The 22,195-nt window shown below is 35.2% G+C and overlaps 1 protein-coding gene and 1 long non-coding RNA gene across 3 annotated transcripts in view; one reads left to right on the top strand and one right to left on the bottom strand.

Annotated features, from left to right (window-relative positions):
* LOC114248274 (organic cation transporter protein) overlaps positions 1-22,195 on the bottom strand; it is a 61,479-nt gene that overhangs the window by 32,571 nt on the left and 6,713 nt on the right. The window contains exon 1 of one of the 2 annotated variants that reach the window (XM_089737407.1): positions 1,408-1,676. The exons of the other annotated variant lie outside the window; for it this stretch is intronic. Within the exon in view, the coding sequence (XP_089593533.1) occupies positions 1,408-1,480 (73 nt within the window). The 5' untranslated portion in view covers positions 1,481-1,676. Of the gene's footprint in view, positions 1-1,407; positions 1,677-22,195 lie in introns of those variants that run through there. 2 annotated transcript variants of the gene reach the window in all.
* LOC114251887 (uncharacterized) lies at positions 7,914-10,583 on the top strand. The gene is made up of 2 exons (XR_016325183.1): positions 7,914-8,706; positions 9,687-10,583. It is a non-coding gene; the product is annotated as an uncharacterized LOC114251887 (long non-coding RNA).

The raw sequence follows: 22,195 nt of genomic DNA, 5'->3' as shown, positions 1-22,195 counted from the left end.
ATATGCTTCCTCTGATGTAACGTTTTAAATGTAATTATTAAGCATTAAAATGAACCACGGGGATTGAAATCCAATTTGACCATTTCTATCAAATAGACGAAGCCAACGAATTTTAGTTTTATTTAATTATTTTATTTATTTATGTACACACAAAAAAGAAGACATAGGACAGAGTAATAGGAAAATTATGTACAAAGGCGCTGCTTATTTCTTTAAGAAATCTCTTCCAGCAGACCTGCGAGAGGATTACGAGAATAATAATTAAAAGTGATTTTCAATAATACATAAACAGTTTGAAAGTTGACTGCTTAAAATTTACGACGCATCCGTTTGTTTACAACAGTCCGTGTGTGTTGTTACCGCATATGATATTGTGTATAGTCGGAATGAGGAGTTGCGACGATGCATGCCAATCGCTCTGATTGCTGCGGCCGTTTTGATCAACGAACTCGGTCAACCATTTACTGTGAATTTATTCTCTGTTTTTCTTGTTTGTTTTCATATTAAAATGTTTTTTGAAAAATATTATCCGTCAAGCGTTATAAAATGAGGATTATTAATTCGAGATTATTTGCATACAATGGAGAGAAAAAATGAGAACAAGTGTTTTTAAAATAAATTTAGAATATAAAAGAGGTAAAAATATTCAAAGCGATTGTAGATAACACGTGATCAAACTATTATTTGAATTTTTGATACTGAGTAGGTACTTTTCGTAAATAATATTAATTACCGATTATTTTGCAATACTAAAATACTGTTATTAATTAAGTTATGTACAAATATTGAAACATTTCATTGTATCTTTAACGTTTAAATTTTATTAATGGTAAGTAATTTTACTGACTGGCACTTTTTTTTTAAATAAAATATTTCCTTTGGAAAATCTAATGTACTGAAACTAAATTCTTTGCACTATGATTAACACATAAGAATATTACAAATATAATTTGCAGCATGTCAAACCATGTTCAAGTATATTTATACACAATCTGTAATAATACAAGAAACACTTGAAATTGTAATATGTACAATATCACCACTATTTTTATTTGGATTGTTGATAATTAAAGTGCATTTATCTTATACGAATATATCAGTATTGTTCATTAACAATATTTAACTAAGAACTTCATTGAATTATAAAAGTAAATTAAATATCAATGCACTTTCTACTAGACTTGTTTAACAAATCTCTTCTTAAGACCAGAAAAGTCATTAGGTTGTGAATTCTTAAATAAAAAATACACATTTATTTTAATTGTTGTATGTAATTATACTCAGTACCATTAGTGTATTGGACGTAAGCTATTAAACTAAGAAATTTTGAAATCGCTTCGAATACGTAGCTTTAACCCTAACCTTTCCTGTATTCTCTTATTTTATTTTGAATTAAATTATACTCACTCTTGAAAAAACCCATCTTAAAACACTTTCGCATGATGTGGGGAAATGTGTTCAATCTGTTTATTTCGCCCATGTACTTTGCACTTTTTTATATTTAATCAATACAACACGAAACCGATTAGTTCAGCTCTTCTATTGACTAAAACGAATAGAACACAAATTTGAATTTATTGTGTTGAAATTGTCGCGATCTTTTCATGAAAAATTCGTAGCGGTGTTTGTGTAGCGATCGTCTACGGGGTGACTCTTTATCAGACTGAACGTATAGCGGCGCAGTCGCCGGTAATGATTGCGCGGCGACCGCTCTCATTGCCACGCCAAATTATATCATGGGGCTGTCATACTTATTTTTCCAGGACATGCGTAGATTTGCATCAGTGATTTTTTTTCCATTATATTTTTTAAAGTGAAGTGTTGCATATGGGATATATGTATATGCCGGATATGGAGGAGAATGACCTCACCCAGAAGGATGCCGAATTCCGGGCAGTAGGATAGCGGACCCTGGCACTAGACTGGGAAAACGCTAGGAAAAAGAAGAAGGAGAAGAAAGTGAAGTATTGCAGATTTGTTAGGCTGAAAACGGTTATAGTCCCTAGTAAATTTCGCAATTAGAAAATAAAGTTGAAAGTTCAAAAACTAACGGATAATGTTAAAAAAAAACTGACGACGCGATGTCAAGTTATATTAATAATTTCAAATGCAAATATTACATTATTACATAGGTACACGAATAATTTAATATTATTTTTATATTATACATATCGGCGCAACCCTGCTATTTAACTAAGATGGTTAGAGTTAACTGTTTCCTCAATGTTAATTAATATTGTTGGATAACTGTTATAAGTCCAACGCATGTCAACAATTGTCTAAGACGGTATTTAGGAAAATTAATGAACAAACTACACCACTGTTCTACTATAAATACGAGTGGCTATTGTCGCTTCACACATTCCGACTTAAGCAGCCGAAACGCTGGACCTCGGGGTTGATATTGTTGTACCGCAGAAATTCAATAAAAATAATTGTTTGGAAAAATAAGTTTTAATTACTGTCACTATAATAATGAAGAGAATCATCTAATTATAAAAGGACATGGACCCAGTTTCTCCGTCATACATATTATATATCCGAGATATTATTATGTACCTACGCTACAGAAGGCGATAGAAGTGTTTTTTTATTAAATAACTAGCTGACCCGGCAGACTTCGTAGTGCCTCAATCGATAAATAAAAGACCTAAACTTTTAAAATTAAATGGAGGACATATCAAAGGAAAAACAAAATTGTTATTTTTATTTAATTCCGAGCATTTTCATATTTATTTACCTTTTAAACCTTCTCTGGACTTCCATAAATAATTCAAGACCAAAATTAGCCAAATTGGTCCAGCCGTTCTCGAGTTTTAGCGAGACTAACGAACAGCAATTCATTTTTATATACCTATATAGATTATTTAAAAAAAATCATTTGCTGTTAATTACCAAGAAATTCATATTTTTTATTTTTTGCGTAACAATCACGCATTAAATTTAACGGAGAGATTAATAAGCACTATATTTACAATCGAAGTTTATTCTGTTATATAAAACAGTTTCTATCTCGCTACTAATTTTTTACCTCTATATTTTGATATATTTTTTTATTGCTTCGATTTGTGGACGAGCTGACAGCCCACCTGGTGTTAAGTGGTTACTGGAGCCCATAGACATCTACAACGTAAATGCGCCACACACCTTGAGATATAAGTTCTTAGGTCTCAGTATAGTTACAACGGCTGCCCCACCCTTCAAACCGAAACGCATTACTGATTCACGGCAGAAATAGGCGGGGCGGTGGTACCTACCCGTGTGGACTCACAAGAGGTCCTACCACCAGTAATTACGCAAATTATAATTTTGCGGGTTTGATTTTTATTACACGACGTTATTCCTTCACCGTGGAAGTCAATCGTGAACATTTGTGAAGTACGTATTTTATTAGAAAAATTGGTTTCACTGGTGGTAGGACCTCTTGTGAGTCCGCACGGGTAGGTATCACCACCCCGCCTATTTCTGCCGTGAAGCAGTAATGCGTTTCGGTTTGAAGGGTGGGGTAGCCGTTGTAACTATACTGAGACCTTAGAACTTATATCTCAAGGTGGGTGGCGCATTTACATTGTAGATGTCTATGGGCTCTAGTAACCACTTAATTGAAGATCCCATGGATGGCATTCCGCACCAATGCATCCATCCTCAAAGAACTCGGTATCAAAGACCGACTTTCGTCAACAGTGCAACTGAGGGTTTTAAAATTCTTTGGTCACATCTCCAGAAAAGAGCACTCGATGGAGAGACTGGTAGTCCAGGGCCAGGTGGAAGGCAGAAGATCACGCGCCCGCTGGACTGACCTAATAAAGAAGGCAACTGAGTCCACTATGGTCGAATGTACTCGTAACGCTTCGAACCGCCAGACCTGGAAGCGCATTGCCTGGAGGACGGTTGTCGGGAGCATGGGCGACCTAACAGGTCCTACTGCACATACGGCGTCAACGCAACCACGACCACTCTGACAAGAGTGTCCGACTGAGAAGAACCACTTAACACCAGGTGGGCTGTGAGCTCGTCCACCCATCTAAGCAATAAATAAATAAAAATAAGATTCCGACATCATAGATGGATTGCGGTAATCGCGCTATGTTTTTATGAGCTCTTCTGATAGCTGCTTAATATGATCCTTTCCGTCTATCAAATCTAATAAACAAAGGAAATGAAATTGAATCAATTTAATCCGAATAACGACTACTCTGAACTAGAATCTGGCACACGTGATTGCTTTAAGACAAAAATAGGCCAGCGGTTCCAGAACAGTCACAGTAACGCCAATTGGTGCATAGTACGGGATTAAAATTGTACAATTTCCATAAATATTCAAAATTGTGTTAATATGCGGAATCATTTGGTATCATCACCAGTATTTTTCTAATAAATACTGTCAAAAGAGCGTAGTTTAGTTTTTTTTTTTTTTTTTTAGTTTACCTATATTTTGACTACTATTAACAAAATTAATACATAACCGAATATGTAATTTCGAAAAGGGCACATCTCCGAAAACGTAAAATGTTCAGGAAATAAAAAGTTGATTATTTTCTAAAGCAGTGTAAAATTTAAAATATAAGCTTTTGAGATGATATATAATTTAGTGTTAATTAGCAATTGAAAATTACTGGAATTATTATAAAATGGGTGTAGGTAAGCCTCAAAACTACATGTATATGAAAAAACGTATTTGACAGAATATGCGATATGTGCCCTTTTTGAAATTGCATATTCAATTTTATCTTACTTTAAAAGACAGATAATGTAAATGATACACAATAAAAAAATAAATGTTGCAAAGATGATTAATATTAAAAATATCACATGTTAAACCTTTAAAACACTCTCCTGTAAAATTAGTAAGTTTTGAGATTATATAGTTTTAATGCGAGAAGACGATATGTGCCTATTTACATATATACTTCTTTCTTATTAATGTCTTTGCGTTTGACTTGTGGCAGGACATCTTATGAGCCCACACGGATTGGTAACGCCACCCTGCCTATCCCTGCCTTGAAGCGGTAATGCGTTTCGATTTGACTAGCAGTTATACTAAACACTGAGACTTAGAACTCTTGTCTCGAGGTAGGTGGCGCCATTTACGTTCTGGATGTATTTAGGCCCCGGTACATACTTACTACTAGGTAGGCCGTGAGCTCGGCCCCCTATCTAAGCAGTAAGAAAAATCTAATTGAAAATGATATCCGGATAGGTTGGACATTTGATTTTTGTCTTAACTATCGTAATTTTTTCTATAAAAAATATACATTTCTAAGTTACACTCTTTAAGTGAGACGTAAATTTGAAAAAAAAATATTTACATTTATACAAATTACAATGAAATTTTCCCTTAAAATTACAATTTTACAAACAAATTATTAACAATTTATTAACAACAATGCACTTTTGTTAATATCTTTACAAAAAAATGAGAGAATATCTTGTTTTTGCGTTCATGGGTAAACGAGTTGAGCTCACGGCCCACCTGGTGTTAAGTAGATAACAAATTCCACTTAAGTACATACATCATTACCCGAATACCAACCACCGACTTTGAGAAAAAAGGTGGAAGTCTCAATTCTATTGTATAAAAGCATCCCGAACCGATAATTCCGTAAGATAATGAAATTTGCAGATTTTATCATCACATGAAGTATTTTACCTATATTTTATTTTATTCTTGTCAAAAGAAGAATGATAATGTATTATGGAAGTTGTTTATGTAAGCACTGCCTAGATACATATTTCTTTAGAAATAGGGGTATAGTCGCATCGCTTGATACGAATACAGCGAACGTCTTATTATATTTTAAAGCACGATGACTTCTTCATGACAATGGTAGCGCAAGTTAGTGTTATTATATATTCATATCAAACAGAAAAAACTAATTGTTTTACATTCTCATAATATTCTTGGTCACTCCACAATATACACTTGCGTAAACAAAAAAAAATTCCAGACTGGGTAAAGTATTTTTGCATTATTGAAAACGTTAGCCTTTTGATTAGATTCATGAAAAGAGCAAATAATGATTGTTATGTTACTAGTAAACAGGCTAAAATCTACGAAATAATGGTATATTTGATTGATTTTGAATTTTGAATTTTGAATTAGAATTGTTCTTTCATATAAATAAAATGACGTGTTCAAATCAAATCAACAAGTTATTTTGTAGTGGATTAATATTTTATTCTAATATTCAATAATACCTGATGTTATGCGCTATTTTAAAAGTAATTTTTTTATAAATTCGGGAAATTCGGCATTTACACTAACTACCTTTAACGGGGACTATACTTGTGCTACTCCGTCAAGAAAGTACCGAGAAAACAACAATACACAAAATGTTAGTTAATCATCCAAATTTATTTTATCACCTTCAAAGTATAGGTATTCGTAAACAATAAACTTACGATAGGGAATAATCCAATCATTAAAACATTTTTAAACGCTTTTTTGGGAATTGAGTTCAGTTCTCGCCGTTAATTCTGCTGTATTTATTCTACCGAATGAAAACGATACCACGAAGTGGTAATTTGAGTTTTGACGAGGAAGGAAAGAAGTCGGATTGTATTTGTTGAGTTTTTGGTCAAAAACTCGTTCACAATGATGGCCTCGTGCACTATCGTAGTGCAAATCAGGAATTTTCTCTCTACAAATCTGGCCTAATTTGTCAAATTTGCTTTCATAAACGCCACATAATGCTCAATTTTGTTTGATCTACATATTGTTTGAGTCTTTTTTTATTGCTTTGTTGGGTGGACGAGCCCACGGCCCACCTGGTGTAAAGTAGTTACAGGAGTCCATACATATTTACAACTGGCAAAAATTCTGAGTGTACAACACCGCGATAGTCAAAGAAAACAGTCAATTGACTTTGACTTTTGATCGACTTTAACGTAGTTTTTTCGGTTTCGGTCAACGGAAAGCGCCACTTCGAACCTCGTTGGCTAGTTTACATATCAAACTCGTAAACTCACGTCTCATCACCAGTAACGATGCGTTTCATGAATATTGGCTCGAAAATGACTTGCATGTCCTTGGCAGATCTTATACAATGAAGTTTTTGCTGAAAGTTCAGGGTTTTTTTGGACTAGTCGAGCGGATACATGTTTCATCCCTAACCGATTATTTAAAATGGTACGTATCAACTTGTAAAACATAAAGGTGATGCAAATTTTAAGAAGACTGTTTGTCCGATTTTTTCTATTGAGCATTTCCAATACAGACTAGATATAATTTAGTATCTAAAAACAGCACTGTATTTAATCTAAATAGCTGATACAACTCAAAACCTGCGTCAAAATGAAAAACAGTTGTGCCAATCTAACAACAACAACAAAAAGAATTGAGTTTGGAATCTTAAACAAATTATACTTTTTTGCATGAATGACTGTATTATGAATTACATTTTAGGGAAAATGCTATCCTGATGAAACCGAAGCATCAAGTGTAGGTAAAAAAAGAACTTTTAAATGTTTAAAACAAACGGGTAGGCTAGTTCACTGCCACGATATTAGGAGATTGCCGGAGCCTAATAACATAGTTACATGAATTTTCACACTTCTTGGGACATACTACGACTTTCCCACTCTTCAAAGTGGAATACATTAGTGGGCGGCAAAAACGAGTAAATTGGTGGTACCTATATGTGTGACAGAAATAGGCAGGATGCCACATTTACAACTTTTGTGGGTTTGCTTTTTAAGCGATGTTATTGTGACACATATAAACGAAACGAAGATGTTGCGCTGGGCGGGTAGGGTGACCAGGATGAATACATACGGGGGAGCTTTAAAGTCACATCAATCACAGACAAAATGACGGAAAATCGCCTTAGATGGTATGGCTATGTCATGAGACGGGACGAAGATCATGTGGTGGAAGTCGCATTGGGCTTGCCAGAAAAAAAGAAAGGTAGAGGCCGCCCGCCATCGACCTGGTGGTCAAACATCGAAAAAGACATTAAGAAAGCGAATTGCCAAAACCGACAACCCAGGACAGAGCAGCCTGGCGCCGTCGTAGAGTGAGGAGATTGGACCCCAGATAAGGGGAACAAAATTTGATACCTGCCTACTAAAAATTCATACTTAAATCCAGCACTTGTCTTACTTTACGAGTATGACGAATTGAAAAGAAGAAACATCCATTACAATTCAGACTTTGAAACTCTTTAAACGCTTCAAAAGTAACGATTTCCATGACTGTACCAAGAAACCCGATTAAAATTCTCACTCGAAATCAATATCTTTGTGAAAAATGTTTGTAGTTGTTTTTGTGTCGTCTGTGTTTCCGGTACTTATAACGCAGTTGCGGATCCTAATTTGGGGTCGTGGAATAAAAAATAAATAACGAAACAAACTACCAAAAGTTTTTTTGTGCAATTAAAATATCTTGGAAACGCATTACACGTAAAGTGAGTTTTGTTAGTGAATCATAAAAATATGTGAAATAAGTAAATTAAGGGACATTAATAAATTGCATTTTAATTCACTATGATGAATATAAATAGTGTTTGAGCTAACATAGTTCACTATTTTCCGAACATTGTTTCGAAAGGTTGATTGTAACATAAATTTTTAAATACAACATAAATACTAGATAACCAATCAAATTTATAGTTCAGTTCATCACATACACAAGTACCTAGCCTACGGGATAAAGTAGGACTGTAAAAGTTAAGATCAAAGCTTCAACAGCATTTCAGTATTTAAAAGGTGAGTGTTTCCACTTTGTTTTTAACAATGTTAAATTCATCAGATTAGATTTTGACAGTAATAATTCGATTAGTAAATGTGAACATATTTCAAATGAATTGTCAATTCGAAATAATTTGTGGAAGTACATAATGCCTTGCCATGAATGTTGAAATAACATAAAATTATATTTAAAAAATAACTGGCCTTACCCTTAGTTTTTATATACTTAAATTTCTCATTTAGTTCAAGGTTCCAATTTTATTGTATTAATTTGTACAATACATTTTCAAAGTTTTTGTAATTTTTGTGAGAACAAATTTTATTTTTAAAAGTTTCCTGGTCTTATATCTTATTAATGAACAAAAAAACTAACAAAAGTAGCCCGCCGATGAGCGTATTTACATGATTGTATCAACTAAACGAATGACTACGTCGTAACTTGAAATATGTTCATGAAAGGTCATGATTGGTACTAGCAGCCTGTCAACAAGGGCGGATCCAGCTTTGGTGCCAGGAGGGGGGTCACATAGTCATGGTCAAGTCAAGAACTTATTAAAGAACTTATTATTGAACATATATTTAACAAAATTAAATTAATTTTGATAACAATAGATACAAGTAAAAAGTAGGTATTTTATCAATGTACGTAAGTACTGTACTTAAAAATATTTATTCTTTATTGTACACTTGAAAAACTTAACACATAATAACTTGTACATATACACGTACATATTGTCATCTTCTCTTGAAGACATCCAGAGAAGCACTATCACGCCCGGAATGAGGCAGCTTATTTATATTCCATAACCGTGGTCCTAAAATCATTATGTTCAATATGTGGTCCACCTAGGTCCTGGAACCAGCTCAGGGAGAGGTCATGACCCCATGACCCCCCCCTGGATCCGCCCTTGCCTGTCAAACGATTCACATTCCATGATTTAATGTTAATCTACATTATAGTGTGATTGTTACTACAGTACACATTTATCTTATTTCAGATGTGTCTTGTTCTAACTGCGGCTATACTCCTTTTCGTAGCGAGTTCTTCAGCAAATCCTTACACAATGCAGCCAGTTGAACCAGTAGACCTTGGTTCAGAATATACTATAGCCGACGGCTTATTAGGTTCCGCCTTGTCTGTAATAATGGATGTTAAGGCTCAATTCAGAGAAATCATAATAGATATTGCATTACAAGCTTTCAGATTAATCAAAGAGTGGTTCGCCCGTTACAATGTATACTTACAAAAAAAATTAGCGAAGTACAATCTTTCTCAAGTTTTTGAAGCTCTGGTGAATTGTGTTAATGAATTTATAATTGATCCAGCGTACGAAGTTTTTGCAGAGAATGTGGAGGAATCTAAGCAGCCTTTAATTACGAGCTCTGATTATTTTTACAAAAGTCCTTATAAATTGTGAATATATTACCAGTGATACATTTCGTTTCACTATTATCTTTTTAAAATCATAAATGTAAAAGTCTTATGTTAATCTTCTCTAAATTTTTATAAATCATTTTCAAAACTCAGAAATAATGTACGACAGATTCAATGTTAAAGTAAAACAACCTTTTCCGATTTGTAAAAAAAAATTGAACACACGGAACGAATTGAGAACCTCCTCTTGAAGTTGCTAAAATAGTCATGCCGTCCGTATGTATTGTGCAAAATATCCCAGCGCCTTACCGAATATTCTTATCAATATAACCGATATTAAATTTCTATTATATTTTAATAAGGTTGTTCTTATGTTTCTCTAATTTTGATTTGTCGGAAAAAAACACATATCTAAATTAAGTTCGCTTTTAAATGCCTATAATTTAAATGATGACCTTTTTTAATATAATACAATCTGTTGTGGTTTAGGTATGTGTGCAATAAAGTGTACAATAAATAACGACTTGTTTTTTATTTCTGTTTAATGTACAAGTTGACATTTGGTGTTAGTAGGGTATCAGAGCCTAGAGATATCACAATATAAAGGTTATCTACCGCTCACCTTGAGTGGTGTCATCAGGTTCTCACCTGAATTACATTTTTTTATTTTTTATTGCTTAGATGGTTGGACGAGCTCACAGCCCACCTGGTGTTAAGTGGTTACTGGAGCCCATAGACATCTACAACGTAAATGCGCCACCCACCTTGAGATATAAGTTGTAAGGTCTCAGTATAGTTACAACGGCTTCCCCGCCCTTCAAACCGAAACGCATTACAGCTTCACGGCAGACACAGGCGCGGTGGTGGTACCTGCCCGTGCGGACTCACATGAGGTCCTACAGTATAAAGTTATATACAGTATAAAGTTCTTCATACCAAAACGCAACAGTTTCGAGACAGAAATAGAGAGGATAGTGGTACTCATACACATTACGCCGTACCACTGCTGATTACGTAAATTACGAATATTGATCTTAATTAGACGATGTTATTCCTTCGTTGGGGAAGTCGTTCGTAAATTATCTGTTGACAAATATTGTGATGTCGTCTTTTGCAAAGCCGTTACTTACGTAACATAATGTACCCGAATAAACATAAAATAATAATTTCGATCTATTTCAATACATGATCGATCCGCGATGAAAATCGCAGCCAGAACTTTTGACACTTCACTGGTATATTTATTTCTACATTCGTACATTTCAAATCAATCATTGATCTCTATATTATCTTACGTTACATTATGTTACCTAGGATTATTAAGTGTTTTAATTTTAATGAATTAACGTGTACATTAGGTACCCCTACCGGTAATTCCTTAAATTATTAATTTTAAGTTTGAATTTATTATACAATGATTTTCATCGTAAGCAAAGTTCATGAACAAGTGATAAGTGCGTGTTTCATTAGAATAATTGGTACATGTACTGGTGGTAGGACCTCTTGTGAGAACGCGCGGGTAGGTATCACCACCCTGCCTAATTCTGCAATGAAGCAGTAATGCGTTTCGGTTTGAAGGGTAGGGCAGCCGTTGTAACTATACTTGAGACCTTCGAACTTATATCTCAAGGTGGGTGGCGCATTTACTTTGATATCTATGGGCTCCAGTAACCACTTAACACCAGGTCGGCTGTGAGCTCGGGCATCCATCAAAGCAATAAAAAAAGCTGCAGTAAAATTATTGTATCATCTACAATTCTTAAAACAGAATTCCGGTATATTAAAACTTACCTCGGGTGAAATTATAACAAAATACGTAAACCAGTAGCACGACTAACTATGTTAATGTGATCCTTCCTGTCCTTGAACGCACACTTCCCGTCGCTTGTTACATCCTTAATCATTCATTATCCAATGAAGTCTTCCCAAATTGCACGACAGAAGCAAAAAATAACTACAATTTTTTAAAATTCAATTTACGACTCCCGAATACCAATTTCAATTCATGCGTTCCCATAAAGAACGATTAATTTATCGTCAATGATTATTTCGATGTCGTATATTAGATTAAGCAGAAGCTACAACGCTGATCGTATCGATTTTCTTATAATGCTTTCCTATTTTCCGTCTGTAGCATGAGTATTCTCGCCTTTTCCAACTAAATAGTCCTAGTGCTGGTTAATAATCCGCATAGGCCAATATAATATTATTATTTATATTACGAACCAGTTCCACGGTACCTGTTGAAGGGTTACGTAGCTGATTTTGTCGTTATTTCAAGTTGCGAATACGACATATTAATTGCGCGTGAAATGATGATCTTGTAACTAGAATTCAATAATGCATCTGACACATTTGATTTGAATATTCCACTGGCTATGCTTAGGAATTTTTACATAAATCGGTGTACAGTGAAAATATTGAAGGCTCGATAAATAAAACAAAACTTTCAGAAAGTCATTCAACTACAATATAATACAATTTTAATTAGTTACATATATTACCACGGCAAATACAGTAACAATCTTTTCTAGACTCTGAAGTAATCTGAAGTAATTTTAATAGCAAAACATCATTCTAAAAACCGATTGCTTCTAAATAGTCTACAGGAGATAATGCTATTAAAATTTTAAGTCGAGTGAATTTTACTGAAAACGCCTGATACAATTATTAGCAAATATTAGCTCTGATCGTTATTTCGAATTTGTTCATCGGCCTATATTTGGATGAGATAAATTCTGAGAATTATACCGCAGGTATGCTGCCGTGTACTATTATTAACATTATTCAGAGTGATATATCAAGAATAGACTAAATCTCAAGAAGGCTTTTAAGAGTCTAACAAATAATTCAGCATAATTTTTTTTTTTAATTTTGCCAGAGTTATTTTCCTTCCACAGAGTATATTATACTGTATGGTAATAAATGCTGCCAGTGCCTAGATGTAGATATAATAATAATATATACGTGAAGTTAATTACATTACTATCACATATTAAGCTTCAATAAGTAAATTAAACGATTGATGCAACAATATGTAGTGCATTGCTATAAAACTACACTAGGTGTTTTTAACAAATTGATTAACACCATTTAGTTCACTTGTAGCCTATCGGTATCGTGCGTGTAAAAGTCACAAGCTACTAACGAGTCTATACAAACCAATATAATTACCTAATTTTTTCCCCCCAGAAAACTAAACTAATAGCTGCTAAAATCTGATAAATGCATAATGAGTCTGTATTTATCAGATTTTAACATTACTCCCTTATCAACCGTCCATCGTAGTATTCTCATCTTATGAGTCAATTAATTCATTATCTGTGTGCTTAGTGCGAGTTTTTTTTAACATTCTCGATAGCGTTCAATTTAACTCAAATTTGTTTGGAGTTGGTATGTTTGCCTACGTTTGGGGTAAGGGGCGCTACAGGGCGTAAGGGGGGATACAAATAATAGTTAGCTTTTACACTATCGAGAACATAAAAAGACTCGCCTTAAGCACACTGATACCGGTTGAGGGAACTGTTTGTAACGCGTGTTATGAATCTATAATAGTTGGCAGATACCACTCGTGGTCTGAGTTCACAAATCATTCGGTGACTTTGACGTTCTGAGCGTGCTACCGATTAGCTAATGTTTTAGCAGTGACGAGTAAATCGTAGAACCTTGAACTACATACCTCAAGTACAATGTTCTTTCAATTGTTTTTACTTCACCCCATGATACTTTAAAATAATCGTCCGTCCCCGTCACGACTTACGCGAGTGAGGTGTTCGCTCACGCGGCCCGCACACACATAAACACCCTCCAATCTCTAGAATCCCGCTTCTGCAGGTTAGCTGTCGGAGCTCCGTGCTGCGTGAGGAACGTTGGCCTACACGACGACATAGGCCTCTAATCAATCCAGATATATATGAAGTCTGCGTCGGAACGGTACTTAGATAAGGCTATGCGTCATGATAATCGCCTTATCATTGCCGCTGCTGACTACTCCCCGAATCCTGATCACAAAGGAGCCAGTCACCGTCGACGCCCTAGAAACGTCTTTACGGATCCATCAGATCCAATAACCTTTGCATAAGAGGCCTTCAGCTCTAACACTAAGAGCAGACTTAGGGACCCCGGTAACCGTACTCGTCGAACTCGACAAAAAGTTCGATGTGCAACCTAACCCATGAATCAGCTCGCTGAGTTTCTCGCCGGATCATCTCAGCGGGTCGCGATTCCGATCCGGTAGTAGATTCATTCGCGAAGCAGCTGCTCTTGAGTTGTTAGGTCTCCTTCGGAGGCGCTCGGGCAGCTGTTAGCAAATCTTACCCCTCCTGGCTGAGCCTTTGCTCGCCCACCTGTCCTGGTGAAAATGGAAAGGCCTCTGGGCCACCAATAATTCTTCAATCCTAAAAAAAAAAAATCGCCCCTTCTCTTTTCTTGAGCGCTAAGTAATTTAACTCTCTAAATCTAATGTGATTCTTTGTCCAAATATGAGATAATTTTTTCCGGGGCCAAACTCATATAATCATGTTGGTAATAAAACGTTGAAGCTCATAAGCTCATATTATAAGTTCGTATTTTTAGTTATCGCTACTCTGTTCTCTGCCTGAAGAAAATGTCCGTTTAGGCGAATTTAGGTATGAAGTTGCTATTGTCAAATTGCTATATATATATATATAATTACATAAAGTTTATTTGTGGTTATTTGTTGGTGTTTTTATTACTTCTGTAGACAAAAAAGTATACGGCACACTTGATGATGATTAGTTGCATGTGGACATCAGTGATAATAAATAATTATGGACAACGATAGTCAGCGGCTTGGTGATCCTGGCATTGCTGAAGTCCATTGGCGACGGTAACCACTCACCATCAGGTGGGCCGTATGCTTGTAGCTACAAAGGCAATAAAATAATAATAAATGGTCTTCTGGTACCAAATTAGGATTCTCAATACACTGGAAACCAGAGACTCAAATACATATCAATTTACGTTTAAATATATATACACTAGGTATTAGCCGCGGTTTCACCCGCATGGTTAAGGAAAGGTTTCAGTGTAGCTTCCCGTGGGGATAAGATATTATATCTGGATAAAAGGTAGCCCTAAAGATCTAATATTGGTACTTTAAAAAAATCATGTCAATCTGTTGTTTCGTTTCGACATGAAAGAAGGATAAACAAACACACTTTCCTATTTAGTAAAGTATAAAAGTATGGATTATATATTATTTTATGGAAACTGAATAGTTGTAGAGATATTTCTTTAAACGTGCTCACATGGCGTTTATGCAATGACAGTAAATTAAACCTAATAAACGTTTGAATGAACTGGTTTATTTCTTTAAAAAATAATTATTAACAACGAACCGTAGCTACGATTTACATGACAAAAGGATTTGACCAAAAAAATAATAAGGTGGGCGTTCAAACTAGATTTAAACAAAACGAATCAAACATTCAGTCAACGTGAGGCTATCAACTTAAGCACATTTTTGTTAAGTTGCAACATTAATATTGATACTGTAGAATAGAAGAATCAAGCACAAACTGTAGATAGGAATAATTGTTACTTAATACGGATGTATCACGATGAATTCAGATCACACACTTGCCAGTTGTAATAAAATTAGATTAGTAGAATACATTATGCATAAATATTCGTCTTTGAACAAATTATTTTAGAGTCGCAGAAAAACCGGATGCAATCGGAAAACTCGAATAAGTTCTAAAGAATCCATCCAATATCTTTTTCTATATTTTTTCTTTTCTTTTATGTTTTATTCCAATTATAACTATGACTTTGGAAATAGGGATAAAATTGTAGTACATTCTTTATGTTTTTATGCTTTTTATTACTCCAAATGCCGAGACGAGTTCTTAGCCATACTAGAACCCTTAGATATCACATGGTAAATGCCAATTGGAGTGCATGAGGTCTAAATATCAATTTATCTGTAAAACGGCTGTCTAACCCATCAAACCGGAAAACGTTGGCAAAATTGTGGTACTGACCCGTACGAGCTCACGGTAAGCCATACAAAGAGTAAAAAAGGACCAGCAAACAACAGCGGAATTTGATGGCCATGTTGACTCATATTTAAGGCTAGGGTTTTTTTTTTACATATTTTAAAATATTTATGATATAAGCTTAGCGTTTTTATGAGAGACTGGGTGTGTCGTGATTTCACATAAGAGCATAAATAATATGAAACCAGAAATATTTATTTTATTACCTTGATTAGTAGAAAAAATCGTTGAAACGCAGAGTGAATGAGCGTAATGGTTCTAGTAAATAAGGATGAGCTCCGTTCTAGTGGTGGTTGGTGACAATTCTTTAGAGCACATACAGGATAGAGAGTACTACTAAAGTACCTCCGTAAGCCAAAAGGTTCCAAGCGATCTGAAATCTGGATTATCAAAAATTCAAAAAGTCCTTTTGGATGGATACTCAAATTGCGTGTGTAATGAAGATAGAACCTCACCTCTCTTTACATATAAGCTAACAGTTTTATAGGCCGTTTCATGTAGCAACGATATTGAGACTAACTAGATTAATGCAGCAACTTGCAGAGCTGATAAGCAGAAGAACGAAAATGCACAAAATTTATTAAGAACTCCCTCGCCCTTCGTGATAAGTTCACAGTAGAAATAGTTAGTAGTATCAGCCCATTCATAGTATCCCAGTAACAAGCCTAAACAGCTTCAACAGGAACGTGCATGAATTTAAATAGGAAATTTATCAGTGTTTACTACCCACAGAGAGACGATAGCAAAATACTATTGTAAGATGAATTAAATGAATTACGTCGTTTCACAAATAACAATCAAAAAATAAATGTACTTAATTAAAATGTCCAAGGACCAAGCGAATTGCATGTAACCAACGCGCATCCAATCAACCTCACATAAAGTACTTTGTTTACTTGTTATCAATACTGAGAACACCGGTGAGTGTAAATTGAAGCAGTAAGATCGCCAGTATTTAATTCAAATATAGACCTCGTAAAAATTTAAATTCACGCTGTGGTTTCTACCCAATCTAGGAGGATCGAGAGTTCCACGCATGAACGATAAAACAAAAAATCGGCTTCATGGTTCTGCCGTCAGATTAATTGCTCTGTTTGACGAACACGAAGTTTTTACATTAAATTGCAGTTATTAAGTCGTGAAGTTAGCAAAATCAATGTCATCAAAAGCCGATTATAATTTAAAGTAGCCTTCACACAGTTAATTAGCTGCCCTCAATAAATCTTTCCAAAGTTTTAGTCGCAAAATGTTTGAGTGGCGACATAAATCGTATTATTATCAAACGAGAATAATATGAAAATTCGTAAACAACGAACTTATAAAAATCTAAACTCGATCATTACAAATAATAATTAATCTTTCGTATTGTAAATTTTGTGTCCGACGGTACCTTTCTGCATTCCAACCAAAACAAGTTATTGTATGTCATGAACTTCTTGTAAACTGAGGTAAAATTTGCATTGGTATATTAAAATCGTAATGTATTCGGTAGGTAATTTTAAGATTAAGTGTTTTAGCATTGAGTGAACTATACAAATACATGTAAACACTTTCACACGACACTGAATTATCTTGATTGTTATCGACCATCAATCTTTGGCCTCACGTTTGTATTGTATTAAATTTTGTTATAAATTTAACACTTTGCATATTCTCACACGTCTATGTTATTATTCACACTAATTGAAATACGTACGATTTTCCACAGTTCCGAGTTACAGCACAGCGATTTATTGTTTTCTTTGTAGCGACACTCGAGAAAATATTAGCTAATTGAAAAAAATATTTTTAACATTAAATCGAACGATCTATTTATCTATTGTGAAAAAATTGGTCCATTAACGAATCTGTCATGAAGTCCGTGTATTTCGGCGTAATTTCGCAATTGATAGATTCAAATCAAAGAGTTGTTTAAATGCAGATCGCTTAGTGTAGATCTGTTTTACTGTGGTGAAATTTTATGCGATTTGCATGGTGTTGAGGTCGTTTCGTAACGTTGGTGTCCTTTTAAATTTTCCTAGTTAGTGTTTGATACTGTGGTAGTTTTGTAATTTACATTCCAAGTGTCTCCGTGATTACTAATATGTAAGATGTCCTTTTTGGAAGAAGTGCCTTATGGGATGATGCGGAGGGGTACCTTAACCGGGAAAAAACGTCCGTAACGTAAGTTTTTTATTAGTAATGCACACACTGTACGACTTAACTTGTAATGACGTACAAAAAACAACATATTTTTATTATATATTTTTTATAAATCATTGTGAATAAAATAAAGTTAATAACTTTGTAAAGTAGTTTTTTTATATTTTTTTATGAATAAAAAATCATAGTAAAAAATGTATACCCGAATAATTGTTTTCTTTATGCCTCGAATATAACTTAAAATTAATATTTTTATAATAAGAAACTTCGTTCCTATCCGGTGTCCCACGACACCACACATCTTTCTTTTTTTTAGTTTGTTGTCTCAAGTATACAGTTTTGTTGTTTGATCCTCTGAAATAATGTGCTAAGTTTAACTTTGCCTCAACTCAACTGTTAGCGTAATAAAATAAGTAGGTCGTAGGTAATTGCGGCGTTAACTTAAAATAAAACAGCACAGAGAGCTGTGAAATAAAAAATAATTTACTTGTAAAATATATTTAGGCTACAACGTAATTATACTAATTTAATACACAAAATTTCAAACATTTTTCCGGTTGTATGTACATATGTATATGTAAAGGTGTGTTTATTTTACGCTTATTTACCATTGTTTACCCATGCAAACGCGCTATGTAATGGGCGAAACGTAATCTAATTTATTCAATGAAAACAAGTCAATAAAATACTAATAATTCTAGTAATTATTGGCTATAAAATTATATAAAATACGATGTTGTATCTTCATTTCTTACATAGTTCCATTAATTATGGGATACGACATGAGACTGTGATGCGACTTATTTGATGCAGAAAACCACATTATGTAAGAGCGGATACCTTTCTGGACTATCCATAAAATATAAAAAAAAACAACAACAACAACAATAAATATTTGTATTCGATCTGTCGTTCTTAACTAATGTTTATTGTTATGATACCATGATCTGTACGCGTTCAAAATCTCAATTCGCTTGTCATACAACTCCGCAACCCAAATATTTTTGGGTACAACAAATTTTGGTTTACAGACTGTATCTTTCAGCCTACAGGGGTCCACTCCTGGACAAAAGCGTCCCTCAAGCCTCGCCACAACGACCGGTCCTATATTGCCTGCATCCAGTGGGTTTTCGCGACATTTTCTTTTTTATTTATTTTATTGCTTAGATGGTTGGACGAGCTCACAGCCCACCTGGTGTTAAGTGGTTACTGGGGCCCATAGACATCTACGACGTAAATGGGCCACCCACCTTGAGATATAAGTTCGTAAGTATAGTTACAACGGCTGCCCTATCCTTCAAACCGAAACGCACCACTGCTTCACGGCAGAAACAGGCAGAATGATGGTACCTACCCGCGCGGACTCACAAGAGATCCTACCACTAGTAATAACGCAAATGAAAATTTTGCGGGTTTGATTTTTATTATACGACATATTCAACAGGTGATCGGTTCACCTTGTGGGAAGCCTACCCTGCCCTACGGCTTCCGGTACGGCTACAAAATAGGTACAACTATTTATTATGCAATCACAATTTTCTGTAATATTGAATCAAGTGTTGGGTTTCTCGCTTCAATCAATTTATCAATATTTCAACTTACTGTCCTTTCTTCATTAAGGTCACAATAACAATAGTCTCCATGGCTATCGATGAGAAGATTTGCTAAGCTAGCTAGATCAATGAGCTACTAGTTTACCGGCAGTTAACGTAGCCTTGATGACGTTCACAAACAATTGCAAATGTAATAGGCAATGTACGTGACCTTTAGACGAGCACATTTTAGTAATAATTGAATTAATGAAACGACTCATCACTGAATTTTAGGGGAAATCCTAATAAAAATACTATTTTTGTTGTTGAGTGTAGTTTACAACATCACAACTTTACAGACGCTATCGGGATACCAGGCTTATAACATCGGTTATTCCATATTATAAAAAAAGTTGAATCGAAAAAAATTCTAAATAAATATGTGTACAATGATACATTTGTGTGATATACATTTATATCTTAGACAAAGCTGATCTAAGGTTATGCAATATTATTAACAATACTGTATAATGTATATGATGGACCGACCTCATAAAATCTGTGATTCACTCCAACATAAATGATTGCTCTCGCTCTGCGAAACATCGTGCCACATGGCGTCGCATCGCGAGAGCGTCGGTATCGCAGGATCCGACTGATGCATGACCATGACCACTCTGTCAAGAGTGTACGAATAAGAATAATAATTAGCCTTTCGTAGAACGAATAAATGAGAGAAAAAAAAAGTCCTATCATTTTTATGACATTCTTTATGATCACTTTCGCCTGAACGATGTTGCGTCTGTTGCCCTTAGAAGCCGTGGTTAGTGCAGATAGCATTCCACATCGTAAGCGGATTCGTGAGGTGGTAGCACTGTCCAGTTAAAATCGCAGCGACCCTGTTTTCGAAAACGAGTGATAGCATAGCCAACACGAGACAGATAGGGTCGTTGTGACCAGAGGCGACGGCGGTCGTTCACACCAACGTATTGGGTAAGGTAAGCGAGGAGAAGGGAATTCACATTTTTAGAGGTAAAAATACTTTATATCCTCTTTCAAAAAAGACCACTTTCATGGCTGTTCGGCAATCATTTTATTATTTCATGTCACTATCAGATGACAAAAGCTGTAAAGTAATGTAAAAAAATGCGGAAAGTACTATGCGGTAGCTAATTCGATCTTAAGATAAGAATTCGTTTGCATTTTTATTTTATTTAGGAAGGTAGGATTACTGCTGGCCCGAAAGCTTTTCGAGTTTCACCAAGACAGGTGGGCGAGCAAAGATTCGGCCAGGAGGGGTGGGATTTGCTAATAGCTGCCCGCCGAGCCCGCCGAGCGCCTCCGAAGGAGACCTAACAGCTCAAGGGCAGCTGCTTCGCGAATGCATCTACTACCGAATCAGAATCGCGACCTGCCGAGAAGATTCGGCGGGAAACTCAGCGGGCTGATGTATGGATTAGTTTGCACGTTCAATTCCTTGCCGAGTTCGACGCTACTAATACACGATGTTATTCCTTCACCGTGGAAATCAATCGTGAACATTTGTTGAGTACGTATTTCACTACAAAAATTGGTACCCGCCTGAGATTCGAACACCGGTGCACCGGATGCACCGGACGTCTTATCCGTTAGGCCACGACGACTTCAACACATAACACACTTATAACACACAACCTGCAAAAATTATAATTTGCGTAATTACCGATATTAGGACGTGACCCACATGGATAGATACCTCCACCATGCCTATTTCTGTTGTGAAGTAGTAATGCGTTTCAGTTTGAAGGTCGGGACAGCCGTTGTACTGAAAAACTGAGGCCGTAGAACTCATGTCTCAAGGTTGGTGGCAGCATTTACGTTGTTGATTTCTATGGGCTCCGGTGATCATTTAACACTAGGTGTAGTACAATAAAGCTCAACAATCCAAAAATTTTAATTTACGTAATTACCTACTGGCCGTTTATTTTTAACGCGAAGAAGTCATATGCCTGATTTGAAGGGTAGGATAGCCGTTGTATAACTTCGCCCTCCCAATGTCGCAAGGTGGATGGCGGTATTCACGTTGTGTCATGTATGTGAGCGACAATGACCACTAAGCACCAGGTGAACTGTAAGATCGTTGAACCGCCTATCGAAGAAATGTTCTTACTAATAATAAATATCATGAACTAACATTCAAAAATATGATAAGAACAAAACTCTGCTTAAAACTATTTTTTATGAACTCTTTTAAACCCTAAGCCGTAGAATACAAAAAATAAATATTAGTATACAGTTGAATATTCATATGAACATTCCAGATTAACCACAAATGTTTTCCTTGACGTTACTGATTCCTCATCAGCGGAGGCGGACAAAATCATACCTTTATGTTAATAAATCAAATTAAACGATATGAATCCAAGCATTAAGGTGAATGAGTAAGAAATAATATAATG

The sequence above is a fragment of the Bombyx mandarina genome, chromosome 23 (genome assembly GCF_030267445.1).
Source record: "Bombyx mandarina strain Sakado chromosome 23, ASM3026744v2".
NCBI classification, from domain to species: domain Eukaryota; kingdom Metazoa; phylum Arthropoda; class Insecta; order Lepidoptera; family Bombycidae; genus Bombyx; species Bombyx mandarina.
Note: the sequence above shows the minus strand (reverse complement) of the source record. Positions and strands in the feature narration are given on the sequence as shown.